Source organism: Triplophysa dalaica, chromosome 3 (genome assembly GCF_015846415.1).
Source record: "Triplophysa dalaica isolate WHDGS20190420 chromosome 3, ASM1584641v1, whole genome shotgun sequence".
NCBI classification, from domain to species: domain Eukaryota; kingdom Metazoa; phylum Chordata; class Actinopteri; order Cypriniformes; family Nemacheilidae; genus Triplophysa; species Triplophysa dalaica.
Genome location: NC_079544.1, coordinates 3251094 through 3266586, shown reverse-complemented (window position 1 = coordinate 3266586; position 15493 = coordinate 3251094). Strand labels below are relative to the sequence as shown.

At 38.6% G+C, this 15493-nt stretch overlaps 1 protein-coding gene across 2 annotated transcripts; it reads left to right on the top strand.

Moving 5' to 3' along the window:
- Positions 1 to 15: 15 nt before the first annotated feature.
- Positions 16 to 14598, top strand: diras1b (DIRAS family, GTP-binding RAS-like 1b). Of its 2 annotated transcripts, none has more exons than XM_056743974.1 (2): positions 16 to 176; positions 11796 to 14598. In XM_056743974.1, the coding sequence occupies exon 2, from the start codon at positions 11831 to 11833 to the stop codon at positions 12425 to 12427; it is 597 nt and encodes a 198-aa protein (XP_056599952.1). In that variant the 5' UTR covers positions 16 to 176; positions 11796 to 11830; the 3' UTR covers positions 12428 to 14598. The 2 variants fall into 2 exon arrangements, with proteins under 2 accessions (XP_056599952.1, XP_056599953.1); XM_056743975.1 differs by lacking the exon at positions 16 to 176 and adding an exon at positions 3348 to 3455.
- The last annotated feature ends 895 nt before the right edge of the window (positions 14599 to 15493 follow it).

Genomic DNA, 15493 nt, shown 5'->3' with positions numbered 1-15493 from the left:
AGGAGGGCGCGCGTGTGTTTGCGCGTGAGAGAAGAGAGCGAGCTGCAGTGGAAACTGGAATCTATCGCCACTTCATTATTACTCTAAAATGCTTTAGCGCCGTGTCTTCTCTCGCTGTCATTCATCCGCGCTGTCAGTCACAGATCAATCAGCCACGCGGGATCCGCCGAGTTCAGGTAGGTGAGTCGAATCGTGCGCCGACGTATGAAATCAATGAATCGGGTTGGCGCCTTTTGTGTGTGTTTTTATGAATGCACACAGCGCCACGAGCCGGGACAACCGGCGCACATCTCCCCGTTAGACCACTTATGGTTGCCTACGCACGGACGCGTTGTGTTAACTGCACTGATTTTCGCTGTATGATATTGGCGTCGGGGAATCGGCTTCTGGACCAAGCGGGGATTTAAACGCGTAGAGCAGCTTCACAAATGCATGTGAACAGCATCACCGCCGGAGAAATGGAGAGTCTGCGCTTCTTTATGAATGAAACGGGCTGCGTATGATATCGTGATGCTGAACTGATAGTTTACTCGCGTGTCCATCATCCTCCAACACAACCGGCTTAAATTGATATGATGCACGTTTACAACCTCTATATACTGTAGATGTGTTGAAGATCGCACCGCACAGTATCGACTTTAGTCCTATATAATTTCCTATACATTTCCAGTGCACGTGTGCGCGCGCGCGACACCTTAAGCAGGACGGGCATAGGATGCGCTTCGTGGAAAATGTATGTGCGCTTATGTCACTTTACGTGAGGAATGATACTGCAATATCCGGTTTAAAAAAAGTGCACGTGGTTTTATTTTAAAAGGCTGAACGTGTTGTTATAGTAACTTACAGTAGCTATTGTGTGCTTTGCTGCGCTACGTGAACGGCAAGTTGCGAAAGAAGATCCGCTGCTGACGTCGACCAGTGCATTAGTATAATAATACATCATCATATAGAGTCCATGCATGACGCTTAGCAGCCTTGTTGCGATGATGCAGGCTTTGCCCGTAATGCAATCTAATGCAGCAGAGAATCATTTGCAGGCTGGTATCACTAATGGTGTTGTGCTGTAGGGCAATATAATAATGCCATATGCCGAACGAAGAAAGGGGGAATCATGTTTTTCTTTATTTAAAATAGGCTTATGTGGTAGTATTACTAAAAAAGCAATATGCACACTCAAAAATACCATATTTAGTTAAACAATTAATTTTGTTTTAACAACAATGTATTAGGTTTTATCTTCAAACACAATTGCATTGTGTTAAACGGACTAAAAACAGTCAATGGCTTAGCTAAATGTTTACATTTTTATTTAACATGTTTCAATCGAGAAGATCAAAATAATATTATTTTAGTTGTATTAAAGTAGCGTTATAAACTAGGTTATAAACAAGGAAAAGGATTTCCACTTCCCCTCATGCTTTGCAGGGAGAGTAAAAATTGCAATACTTTTTTTTTTGTACTTTTTTTACATTTATCAAAATGACGATTTTATGTTTGTATTTAAAAGAGTTTCTGGTATGTCCATGTTTTCTGGGGGTTAACACTGTGATAAAGTGAAGAGCATGTGCTTGTTTTGAGGACCTGTGAACTAGATTTTAAGTTGCCTTAATAATAAAAGCAAGTACTCGTTGTATGCCGAGAGTTGAACAAAACCAACTTCTGGCTAACTCGGACCCATAAGAGCTTTATTTAGTTTATTTAGTGTGTTAAAAATAACAGCTGTATCAGAAAATAAATTGATTCAAGTATGGACAGTGGTTCCACATAATTGAAACATTTTATCTCATCCTAAATACTTTTAGTAGGATGAACTTATTTGATTCAAGTTATTTGGACAATGTTTTGTTCAAGTTTACTCCGTTCAGTTTAGTTCATCATACATTCAAATACAATCAAGTATTTGAGTAGAGATGACATATTTCTGTTGTGTGGAACCACTGTCCAAAATGTAATGAAGTTAGTACAAAGTATCATTTTTTCGACTTCCCCGACTTTGAAGCTTGCTGTAATAAGGGGGTCAGGTGTTATCCCATGTGGCTTTACTTTGGATCAGGCCAGTTCTTCCCTCACTGAAATCTACTGTGACAGATTGGTCCTGCTGCTGTTCCCGAAAACTCTAGGCTGAGGTTGAGACAGTCCTGTAACAGCTTACAGTGAACGTGGCACTTAGAGCACTCTGGCCCGGATTGAAGTCAGATGAGATGTTCTGTCTTTTGGTTCTGTACCAAGAGGCTTTGCTGGGCTCTGGGGCATGAGAGATGCAGCTAAACGAATGTTACTGTCTGCACAACCTCCTGTGTGATTTAATGAGGTTATTTAATGGTCCACGTGTTTGCAGAGAAAAACAGGATATCGGTTATGTTAGAAGTCTGCGTAGACTCTTTAGAAGCAAGCTTGTGTTTTATTTTTAGGGCTAAAGGTCTGTTTCTGGTAAACTGATGATTTTAGACATTTTAGATTAGCTTTTATTATGCATCCAAATTTAGGCATTTATAGCCCACCCCAGCCATAAATCTTGTGAAAATTCCTGTCTAGAGAGTTGCAGTGCTATTATCTAATTAATGAACTAGACATATAGCAGCTAATGGAGAAAAAGCACTACGCATCGGGACTAGCAAAAAAATCAATGGATTTGCACGTTTCTTAAAACGTTCAAGTTCTCCGGCAGCGAACTCTTAATCATTTGCAAATAGTAATGATAATTGATTGCGTTTATGTGGGGAGTACCATCCATAATTTTTTTTATTTGGTTCACTTTAATAGACATCTCTGTACAAATGAATTAGAATTAAGGTTCACTTCATATTACAGCACAGTTCATACGCAAATATATATTTTTTTGTCGTGTATACCTCACATGATTTAAAAGCTGAATATGACTCTCTCTACTGTGAAACACAAAAGAAGATATTATGAGAAATGCCCCACAGTGGAAGTCAATGGGCTAAGGTTGTTTGTTTCATTCTTCAAGATATCTTGACGTTTGTTTTGTGCAGAAGAAAGAAAGTCATACGGGTTTGAAATGACAGAAGGATGATTACATGATGACAGAATGTTTTACAGTTCCTACATCCGATGTGCAAGTCAGTTATCTTTAATAAAACATGACATATTTTCCCTATTTCCCTATTCTCTACCGAACTGATAATACCACAGAATCCAGTGGTCTGTTTTAAAGATCTCACTTAATGTTTTCTATATTCATGCACGCTGTGTGCATATGGTACGGCTTCATCAGGAGCTTTGCTCTGTGGTGTCGTGCATGCATGCTGGGAGTGTTAAATCCTTTGAATTGGGTCAGTAGAAGCACGTTCAGCCGGACAGACGAGGGAAAGCACAATGATTAGCCGCTAAGCCCAGCCCACAGAGGAGCAATCTGTTTGACCCATCGACTGGACGCAGAGGGATGTTTCGTGCAGCGTTGGCAGGGAGACAATTCAACTAGAACGCTCATGGTAAGGTAAAATGCAACGGAGAGATGATCCGATGAGCAGTCGGCTGTAGCAGTCACATTTGTTGGGTTGAGTTAATGAGATGGTTTGCAGTGTTGCTGTTTTATGCGTTAATTGTGTCTCTTGTTGTTATTGTTTTGACTCGAGCTCTGGGATCTACAACGATGACGATTTGTTGACAAATATTCACGTATTGAAATGTTGTTGTTTATGAATTTGTTATTTACAGAGATATTCAAACATCTATAGTTACATACATTTGAGTGAAATGTATTTGTAAAGAATTCCTACATCAGGGAATCTGATTGTATTTGTGAATTTGAGCCCAACAATTTGTTAGTTGTGGTGTGTACTCTCCTAAATTTCAACTCATAAAACTTGATCTTTATAGTTACCATTCTGCTCTTGGTGTGAGCGAGGCTCTAGTCCGGTAAGTGTTGTTGTTTAGCTGACTCTGTGAAGCACTTTGGACAGCTCTGCTGTATTTAAATGTGCTATAGAAATAATATACCTGCTTATTTTACAAGGTATTTGTTCAGTGCCAGTGTTTGTTTAGATCAAGTGTTTTATTATTTTTCTTCACAGCTTATTGAGTAAGTTTGGGCTGATCCAGACGACATTTGGCGCATGGATGTGGCAGATGGTGCTGGGGTATTTTTAGGCTGTATCCCTGCTCTCAGAATTTTTAGCGACGATACTGTACACACTGTATAATGCCAATGTAAACATTCAAATGAAGTCCACCTGTAGGATTGGAAAACACCTGGGATTCCTGTGACAATAACAATTGTGTGCTATTGGAGGTAGGGCATTTCCCAGGAGAATAATTGCTTGGGGGATTTTATAGAGTGTGAAAATCTAAATGGAGATCTCGGTTTTGTTTTGAGTGTTTTATACGAGCAGTTGTTGACATTCATTAAACTACAATGCTGCACATTATTGTGGATGGCATAATCCATATTATAAAACAGTCGGTTCTGGTCCTTGATTCTGATTGGTTGAGCCACGTTCTAAGCCGATATAAAATGTATAACAATATATATAAACATTTTCAGGGTTTTTCCGGGCTCAAAATGAGGCGGAGATGGTGCCATCCTGATCAAGTACTCACACACACCACGGCCTACCGTACCTTTAAGTGACTTGAGTATATTGACCTTGACATATTAAAAGTTCTAATAAAATTTGATGAAAATTACAGTTGTTAAGTTTTATAAAACATTACTTTTATTCAACCAAACAGAACTGTTTTTATAATCAAATAAGGCCTTTTATCATTTTCAACTAACTTTTCAGCCCACAACAGCCAACTGAATTAACCGTCTTCATACTGGCGTATTCATACTGGCACAGTCGCTCTGGGCAGAATACTCTGTTTCAATGATCCAACTGCGCATTTTAAGACATTACAATGATGTACGTCATTTTAATTTAAGAAATGAAACGGACTTTGATGCAAAACAAACAGCCGTGAACACAGCTAGCTCTTGTTCTGCAACTCTTTTTAGCGCTTCAGTGTGCTGATAACGAAACAGCGCTTCCACTGTGGCGTAATGCCGCAAATGCAGTTACAAATTACAGTGTTAAATGCACGCAGCATTTCTAGTGAAGACACCCGACATAATTTTGCAGAGAGTCGGAGGCGGCACGACGTTTGACGGAGGCGGTCGCCTCCAATTTCTTAATGCAGCAAAAAACCTGACTTATTTATCAAACAAATTAGCTTTCCTGTAGCTCAGTTGTTAGAGCATGTCTCTAGCATTGCCAAGCTCTTGGGTTCGATCCCTGGGGGTTGCACTTAGTAAGAATCAAATGTGTTGTACAATATAATGTAAGTCGCTTTGTATAAAATAAAATGCCAAATACGTAAAAGCACTTTAGCCCTGTGGGTCTTATTGCTTTATTAATGCATAGAAAAGCCTGTACTTTGTAGAATTTGATAAATAAATGTTGATATTGAATCTTTATGTTTGACCTTTTTCTCGTCACCTTGGAATTATAAGGTTGAGTTATTCACAAATCTCTATTCTGTGACAACGTATTTACATGATGTGATGTTTTTTCCTTTACCTTGTGTACATTTGAGGACTTTTTGTCCTAATAATAACTGTTTCAAGTCCAATGGAATGCAAAAACTTTGAACTTCCAGTATCTAAAAACTGCTCAGAATGCAGAATGAACCAATATTTCCAAGGCAACTAAATATAAGCACAGTTTAAGACATTGTTGATTCTGAAACTGGTTCTGAGACATGAAATTGCTGATGTCTTTCCCAGGAGAAATGTCTGAGATGCACAAATCTACTTTAAGGATACAAACAGATTAGAATTGATTTATTTTCATTGATTTCTTATAGTAGATATACAGGAGATGTAACCGAGACTTGAGGCGTGTGTAGGTTCTGTGTCTTTGGATTCAGATTGAAAATCAAAGGATCACAATATATAAAAGTTTCGGTCTGCTTTCAGGCTTTAACCTCTGAACGAATTTCTTCATTATTGCAGTGCATTGTTTATCTCGAAACGCACTTTACAATTTGAGTCTTTCTTCTTTCTTTTCAATATGCACTCATTGTTCAACTTTGCCTCATTCCCAGACTCCGTCATTGTTGAAAAGTTTCAGGGAGTGTAAGTTGAGGAAACCTTATCTACTTTGCTTTGATTCGCACCATGAAATAAAGATAATGACAAAATACAGAACCGAATCGAGCTCTGACTAGAGCTTTTTTCTGTTTCCTCCCTTTGTCTCATTACGTCTCTCTTCGTCTTTATCCCACACGTCCTTTCTTTTTCATTGTATGCATGCAGAAACCTTCACTTTTATGCAAATCTGACTTCCCGGAGTACTGCCTTGATGAATTGGTCCAGAAAGCTAAAGTGTGTGCACACGCTTCTCTTCTCACCCCGGTGCACTCTAATGTACGCGTGCAGATGCTTCCCCGTCCCCTATCAGCATCTATAGTACTAAGTGAACATACATGTGATTCCCACAGAAGGAGTCAGTGTTGAGCACAAAGCCCTTTATTCTTCATGAGAATGTTGGTATCCATGGAGATATGACCACGGAGGCACCAGTGAAAGCTGCTTTGACTGATAAAGAGAAGGCAGCCCTTTAGACAGTATATTATGTGCTTCTCGGTCAGATTAGAGCAGACTCAGGGCTAATGGAGAGAGCTTGATGGGCATCCTCCACAACACAATACAGTGATTCACTCCAGGGCTCCTGTGCCAGCGTGGCTATTGAAAAGATACACAAGCTATTTTAAGCTTGTGTAACTTACGCGTGATGTGGAGATTTGTATCATGTATATAGAAATAAGAAATGGAGTCAGGCACGGAGAACGGGTTCTTATTTTTATGTTTTTGCTTTAATTTCATTTACATTTAGTCATTTTGACGACACTTTTATCCAAAGCGACGTGGGGGGGAAACAATAGAAGGGATTTGTGCAGAAAAACAACGCGTAGGTGCATTAAAAACTGGTCTCAGTCAGCCTATGACGGTATACGAAGCTAAGATTTTTTTGGGGGGGATAGGGAAGTAGAAAAGAAGTAGAAGACCGCACTGTAAAACTTTGCTGTCGTTTTGCAGCAGGTTTGCCAGTAACTTGCTGTAGATTTAATTTACGATTTTGTTTTAAACAAAAACTTACCTAGTTCTTATATTTTCTTTCATTTAACAACACTAAATGTCTTATGTAAATGTGTCGTAATTTATGAAGTTTTAAATATTTTTACTAGGAAACAAAAATTCTCAGGAAGAATGTCATTTTTGCAGTGTACTCTCAAAAGTCAAAGTGTTTTACTTTTGATTAAAGTAAAAATAAACTCAAATTAAAAACAGTACTAATAGGAAAATATTGAGAGAAATCAAATCTAAATTAAGTTACTGGCAAAATTACATCAAAGTTTTCCAGTGTGTGCTAAGGGGTCAGATGTTAAAGGAAGAGATGTGTTTACAGCCGAGTCTTAAAGACACCCACAGAATCCGCTGATCTTGTTGCAAGAGGGAGATCGTTCCAGAGTCATGGAACACATCCGGAGAAAGTGTGTGAGAGTCGTTTTTTCCCTTTCTGGGGCGTCACCACAAGACGCTGTTTCAAACAATATGCTTTTGTTCCTATAATTTACACATTCGTAAACCAGAACCATGCACACTTAATCATAAAGTGGTTCTATAGTGTGACACGCGGGCCGGTGGCTGGGAGCGTATCATTTAATAGTGTTTCATGAATATTAATTACAGTGTGCTTCCCTATTCCAGTAAAGGAGGTCAAACACCGGTCAGAAACGCTGCGTCTTTAACAACACATTGTTTTTTTTATTAGTGCTGCATGTGTAGACACACTGGCTGTGTTCAGATACAATTCTGGAAGCTCAAAATCATGTTGCATCTCTCGTATAGTTTGATATAACGTTAAACCTTTTTTATTAAATATTGTTATATTTTATTATAATTTTCTCAAATTGTCATGAATGAACATACTGACTTGACAAAATAAACAGATAGTAAGTTACTATTTTTTAGGGATGCACCGATATGTAAATTGTGGCCGATAACCGATAATTCTTTCAAATTGGAAGCTGATAGCGGATATAAATATTATTATAAAATTCCCGACTGAAACAAAAGTAAAAAAGTGAGCAACTTTTTATTTAATTATTAATTAATATTAATTTATAGTCACATCTCTAACAGGTCTAACAGAAAGCATTCAGAAAGCAGTGTAATTCAAACAATATCCTATCATTTACACATTTATAAATACTGTACCTTCATCAACGTTCATCAATGTTTTGCTAGCAGTAAGTGAATGATCACGACAGAAAGATAGTACTGTATATATATTTATTAAGTTTAACCAGAGGAAATGATACATGATTTATCAGCTATAATTTATCGGCTTAAATATTATTATAGGTTGATACCGAGAACCAAGGTATCCTTTATGGGACTCTAAGTAGAATTTTATTTTCCTTGCTGAACTACAGCTGAAGACGTGACAGTAGCTCTGTCTTCTTTGATTGGTCACTGCTCGGCTCCGTAACTAGTAATTCCCGCCTCCTTTTATTTGATTGGCCACCTCACTTATATGTTGCATTTAGTCAGTAATTTCACAAATTTGAACACACACCACAGAAGAAATAGTGGGTACAGCCCTGCGTGACAAAATGGATGTGTGTCCTGAATATATCACAAAATAATGTAATTTCATGCGCTCTTGGGGCCCCCCAGTGGGGGCGAGGCCCTAATCAGCCGCTTAGTTCGCTTAGTTCGTTAAAGATGACCATTTATCGGCCCATACTGATATGGCCGATAATTAATCGTGCATCCCTACTATTTTAACTATTTGGCATGGGACTGTGTCAATTGTTCCTAACATAATAATTGTTGGAACTTTTTTATCGTGGTATCAAGTATCATCATGATATTGAGTTTAATGGATTGAACTTCAGTGTTGTCCTCTTAATAACAAGTTTGACGACGTAAAAAACTAAAACTTGAATATGGATGAACATGCGTTACTCAAGAACATTACAGTCACACTTTATTTTTATCGACACAAATGGTAGGATGAGGCAGAAATTGAACCGCAACTGGAATTGTAGGATTTTTTATGATACACAGCCCCAAGAAAAGTGAAAATGATCGTTATTTACTCACCCTAATTTTATTGATATTTTTATAATATTTATCATTTTAACATTCATAATACATAAATAAAAACATTAAAAGATTGAGGACTAAAAAGTGGTATTGTTTCTGTTTTGTAAAGGCCCTATTTGTAAAGTTTACAGTTACAAACAATTATTCTCCTACTACAAGATGAGCTAACGCTCCCATTAAGGATCCAGAATCATTAAACTGACTCTACGGGAGTGTGTGGTTAGCAAACAGAAGCACCAGCGCATGACGCCCACTCTTCCATTTACTGTGATTGTTTAAAAGGAAGTTACACAATGCCCATACCATTGAGCCAACATTACCCTTCCAATCCTAATATCCGAGTGATTTACAGTATTCCACATCCACTCTGTTAAAAGCAAGGTCATTCCCAAATCCAGCTGCATCAGCACATTGCTGCGAGAGTGCTCTGGAGAACCTTGAATGAGGGACATGCATTATAATCTCTGCCCGTGCCAAAGTTAATCTATAACAGAGTTTGGCTGGAATAGTGAGGCATTGTAACAGTATTAATAAGTTCAGCGGATGTCCGGCCCCTCCACGAGGTACTTAAATAGATAACACGGCACGGCACAGATCGACATCAATCACAGAGCACAAGCATGTGAGACGGGGTAGCGGCCTGTCAAAGGTCTGAAATCCGCAGACACCGGCATTGATCAAAGGCTCGGGGGTCCTCTGTTGATTGATTCGACGGCACGCAGGGTGTGAGCGAGAGGGTGGGAGGCACAGGGGCTCCGGCGAGATGAGAGGTCGACTGCTGTTCGGTTCGCTGCACCCTGTCAAGCGTGTCGCTGCGCTTTAAGCCAAGAGTGCAAGTGCCTTGATTTAACACAGGGTGGATGCAGTTGTTCTTAGCTTTTTTGAAGAACTTCACTGTCAAATTTGCTTTATTTTACATCGTCACAAACCACAACAGCTTCAAACAAGTAGAACTGATTCACATTCCTGATAAAAAATTTTTTTATTCTGGATGATGAGCATGATGTAGTCTCCATTCGTACTGGTGTGAAATGAAGGTATTGATTCCTGAGCTTGAAGTGCGTGTGAAGCCTGGAAATTGTGTCTTTGCTGGTCTTTTGCATAATCTACACACAATTCAATGTTTGTTGATGGCTGACATTGATGAATGATGTGTGTCTCCGGTTAATAAACTGTTGAGGTTGAGCATGTCATGAAAAGAAACGCATCACCCGCGACCACACAAAGGCCACAACATAAGTGCATAACAACAGCCGCTAATGCACATTAATAAATGTGATGAAGTACTTCAGCGATAGAAAGATTAAAATCATACTGTATAAGCACATATGAGAGCCTAGTGAAAGTCTCACACACAAAAAATCTGTTTCACTCCCAGACAGATACAGATGCTTTACGATCGTGTTCTCGGCAGAGTTTCAAATGATTGTTTTGGCTCCGAGGCAATAAATAATGCACTGCTGTAAACCGCAGCGGAAGATTGAGAGTGTCTGAGGGGAAAGCACAGATACATTATGACGGGATACAGGATTTCATAATGGCATGATGGATCGTGAGGCTCATCTCTCTTTCTTCAGAAAAGCCACTCGAGTCTTGTCTAGATGCAGAAATGTCTCTCTTCGTGCCAGTTTGAGTAACAGAGATAAATACCCGATGAATAGATTATGAGCATGTTAAGTGTTTAAGGCATGTTGGATTATAAAAGGTGTTATCTTGTCCAGTGGTGCAAACCGAGGCATTTCCGTTGATATTCATTTGTGAATTAGAAAATGCTACTATGCGTAAGTTGAGGAGTCCAAATCTTCCCCAGTGTGACCGTTCTTTCAGCATCCCTCCTCTTATCAAGGCTTGAGGATCATTCTGGAGCGAGCCAAACTTTTAACTGTTTACCACAGAGCTTCCCAAGCGTATAATGGGATAAGGCCTCCCAAAAACATACCAAAAGAAAAGTTTCTCAGACCTCGGATGATGTTAACAGTGCTGGTTCAATGCTGGTCCAGAAGAACTGTTTCAGTTACCAGACGTTTGGACCAAAAACAACCAACAGAATCTTTATGATTTCTTTATTTATGTAAGATTACAAACATCTTGCTTCTGGAAGTGCTTCTGGACCAGTGTTTTCATCTGGCGAAGTGGTATATGTTGGTTGGTGTAACTTACTATTGTATACTGTAAAGTATTAACTATAAATAAAAATATAATAAATACTATAAATAAACATAACATAAAAGTTTACTATAATAATTATATACTCTACTTTTACCGTACATTTACAATAATATTGTAGTGTACCACAGTGTTTTATTGAACATTTAAACAGTTTGATTTAGCTTAAGCCAATACCGCTACGGCCCAGCAGGGGGCCAAGACCCACAGTTAAGGATTCACTGGTTTACCATATGCTTTTATATTTAAAACATTTTTTAAATCCAAATATCAACTTAATTACTTTTAAAAAAGGTAACATGACAGCATTTTCACATAATGAAAAGTATTTTATTTATGTTCGGCCGAGAAAAAAAAGTCGTTTACACGGGTGATACATAGCATGAGGGGAGTAAATTATGGGACGATTAATAAACGATTTCTTTAAGATTCCAGTGACACAATTTATGAAATGTAGATTTAACATGATTGTGCACCAGAAGCGTAATCCGCGTACATTTTTGTGTTTTAGGTCTAAAAGGTAAGAGGCTCACCTGAAGGCCCAAGATGCCAGAACAGAGCAACGACTACCGCGTGGTGGTGTTTGGAGCAGGAGGCGTGGGGAAGAGCTCGCTGGTGCTGCGCTTCGTGAAAGGCACATTCCGGGACACCTACATCCCAACGGTGGAAGACACGTACCGGCAGGTGATCAGCTGCGACAAGAGCGTCTGCACTCTACAAATCACAGACACCACCGGCAGCCATCAGTTTCCCGCCATGCAGCGGTTGTCCATCTCCAAAGGCCACGCCTTCATCCTGGTCTACTCCATCACCAGCAAGCAGTCCCTCGAAGAATTAAAGCCCATATACCAGCAGATCCTCGCTATCAAGGGCAACATGGAGAACATCCCCATCATGCTCGTGGGCAACAAGAGCGACGAGACTCAACGGGAGGTGAAGACGGATGATGGAGATGCCCAAGCCAAGACCTGGAAGTGTGCTTTCATGGAGACCTCGGCTAAAACCAACCACAACGTCACCGAGCTGTTCCAGGAGCTGCTCAACCTAGAGAAGAAGAGGAACATGAGTTTAAACATCGACGGCAAGCATTCCGGGAAGCAAAGCAGGGCCGACAAGCTGAAGGGTAAATGCAGCGTCATGTAGACGGAAGACGGAGGCGCTGGGAGATACGGCCGAGATGGAGAGATACTATGACAAAGGAACTGGAGATAGCATTTAACTCATCGTGCTTATTTCCAGCGACAAGCAGTTGGCTCCGACACCCTTGATTTCATCCCGCACCATCAGTCTTGGCCTTAACAAGCACTGCTCCATTCATACGGCCTTGTCTGTTTCTATTACAGTGCATCTCATTCACTGTTTATATTCTACATCAAGAGAGCGCTACATCTGGTTTCAGACAAACGCAATAGCCTTTAAGGAAAAAGTTAATTATGCTTATTTTTCTTTGTTTTTCTTTTATTAAATCCCTACAAAACCACACGGTTAAAGTAGAGTTTGGCTTTAACATGGCGGTGAGGTCAAGAGTCAGTTATGATTTTGCATATGTAGCAACTAAAGTTAAAGTCTATATTTATTCATGAAAAGAATTTAAAGTACTCTGTTAAAATACTTTATTTTTTAAATATTGCTGATATACAACAGGTTATCGGATAGATGTCAGTGTGATTTATATAACAATATGGTTAGAAAAAGGATGCTTTAATGTAAAAACGAATCAAAATAAATCACCCTTTAATAATGTTATGACCCACCTCGCTGTGTTGTTCTAATAACATTAACTATATTTTGAAATGTCAACTTATTTCTGAAAGGGATAACTCACCCCAAAATGAAATTTCTTTCAAAGTTTATTCACCCTCATGTCATTTCAAACCTGTGCGACTGACTTTCTTCTGCACAACACAAAAGAAGATATTTTGAAGAACGTTGGTAACCAAATAACGGCAGTACCCATTCACTCTTGTATGAACACAAAGCCAATGCAACTGACGCCTTTGTTTGGTTACTGACGTTCTTCAAAATATCTTCTTTTGTGTTGTGCAGAAAAAAGAAAGTCACACATGTTTGACATGACAACAGGGTGTGTAAAAGATGACAGAATTTTTGGTGGAACTGTCCCTTTAAATAACAACAGACAATATTTAAGACAATCATTGGTTGAACATCGTCAATAGGGTGTTCGTTGATCTGCGTTGCTTTGCAAAATGTAAAAATGAATATAGATCATTGAAATTTCATGCGCACGTGCTTATGTAAATCAACAAGCACTCAGCCGTCATCATCTCCAGCATTCAGCCTCTCTGTGTTCTGACACTTCCAGCCTCTTTGAAGTGGCCATTTTCGTTTTCTCCAGATGAACTGCTCATTTTTCCACGAGTGTGATTAAGACGGTAGGAAATCTGGCACTCGCAGGAAGGAATTTGCATGAGGTGTCTGTTGGCAGAGGGTGCCCGCTGGCACAGTGGGCATTGTTCAAGCCCTGTATGTCCTGCCCGTGGACTACTGTTTCCCCCACAGTCCAAAGACACACCGGTCTGGTGAATTAGAGTGAGTGTTAATATGTTTGTGTGGATTAAAAGAGTGTCATGATAAAAACTGTTTACTTGCTAGAACATCACAACTCTTTTCCAAATTAAATATTTTCATTCGAACATCTTAAAAATCACCTCAAAGTATCATTCATGATCAACCTTGAGACATTTGCATTTTTCCATCAAACTCTTCTATTTACTTTAACCTCCAGATGTTGTGTACTAAATGAACCTATACCTGCGAGAAATCATAACACCAACCCGATTCCGTTTCAGTAAACTCTGCCTTTGAAATAAGAAACCATTGGAATACAAAAAAGGGCCTTGAACATATTATTTTTATTTTACCATCTGACTGCCTTGTACAAATATGAATTGCATCGCAAAAGCGCCCCTTTAATACGCTTTCAGCTTGTGCACTAAGTAAATACAGATGGCATTGTGTTATCCTTGTTGGCCGGCGTACAAAGACACTATTTGAAATGAACAGGGTACGAGATATGCACTGTAAACCCAAATGTTTAAAGTAATTAAATAGTTTAAGTGCTTCATTTTACATATTCTTTTTTAACTAACTTTCATATTTTGTGTTCCTGTAACTAATTCTAACTGGAGTTAGTTTAACTTAATTTAAACAAGTTAATTCAAGACAATTAGTGATTTTCAGTTCCCAGCATGCTTTGCGTGAAATTAATTTTGAAATCAAGAGTTATTTTATAGGTTTTTAGACAGGAAAAAGCATTTTTAATGATGAATGTTCATTTATCTTGGATATTTAGAAGAGTTTGTTGTATGTTTTTGGGTTACCTTGAAGAGTGGTGCTTATGATTAGATTTTGGGAGGTGCAAAAGCTATATTGTGTCATATTACTGTCTGTTGTTAGTTAAATATTGATGTTGCTTAAATATTTATTTTGTCTAAATAAGACCTTTCCTATATTAAGCTGTACATTAAAAACTTACCTTACCAAATAATTAAAATTAAAAGGTCTTAACATACAACAAACTGAAAACTTGATAGTTCTGCTCACTTAAAATTGTGAACATCATAACTCAAAGGATTTTATGTAATCTCAATTTTTTTCGTTTTCCCAACTTGTTCGGGTTTACAGTGCGAGTCGAAAAAATAGGCTTGACGTAAAACCCCTTCTACTCAGAAACAGCATACGACAGATTTCAGTGACACAATGAGTTTTATAAAAGATAGTGATACTATTGTTTTCTCACCTCTGTTTTTGTGTTGGTTCTGTTGCAGTCGGAGATCCTGATCTAATTGGCAGTACAGTTTACTTATACAAATGTGTGCAAGTTTACATTGCGATAAGGTGTAACAAAAAGAAACTTAAAGGAACGGTTCACCAAAAAATTAGAATGGGGTCAACATTTACTCATCCTCAAGTTGTTCCAAATCTTTAATATCTGTTGAACACAAAAGAAGATATTTTGAAGAATGTGGGAAGCGAAGAGTTCTGGGGCAGTTTGACCACCATTGTCATTTTTTCTACTTTGATAGTCAATGGTGGCCAAGAACTGTTTGTCTACAAACATTTTTCAAAATGTCTTTCTGTGTTCATCAGAACAAAAAAGTGATACAGATTTGGATCAACATGAGGGTGAGTAAATGATGAAAGAATCTTCATCTTGGGGTGAACTGTCCCTTTAACAAATATGACATT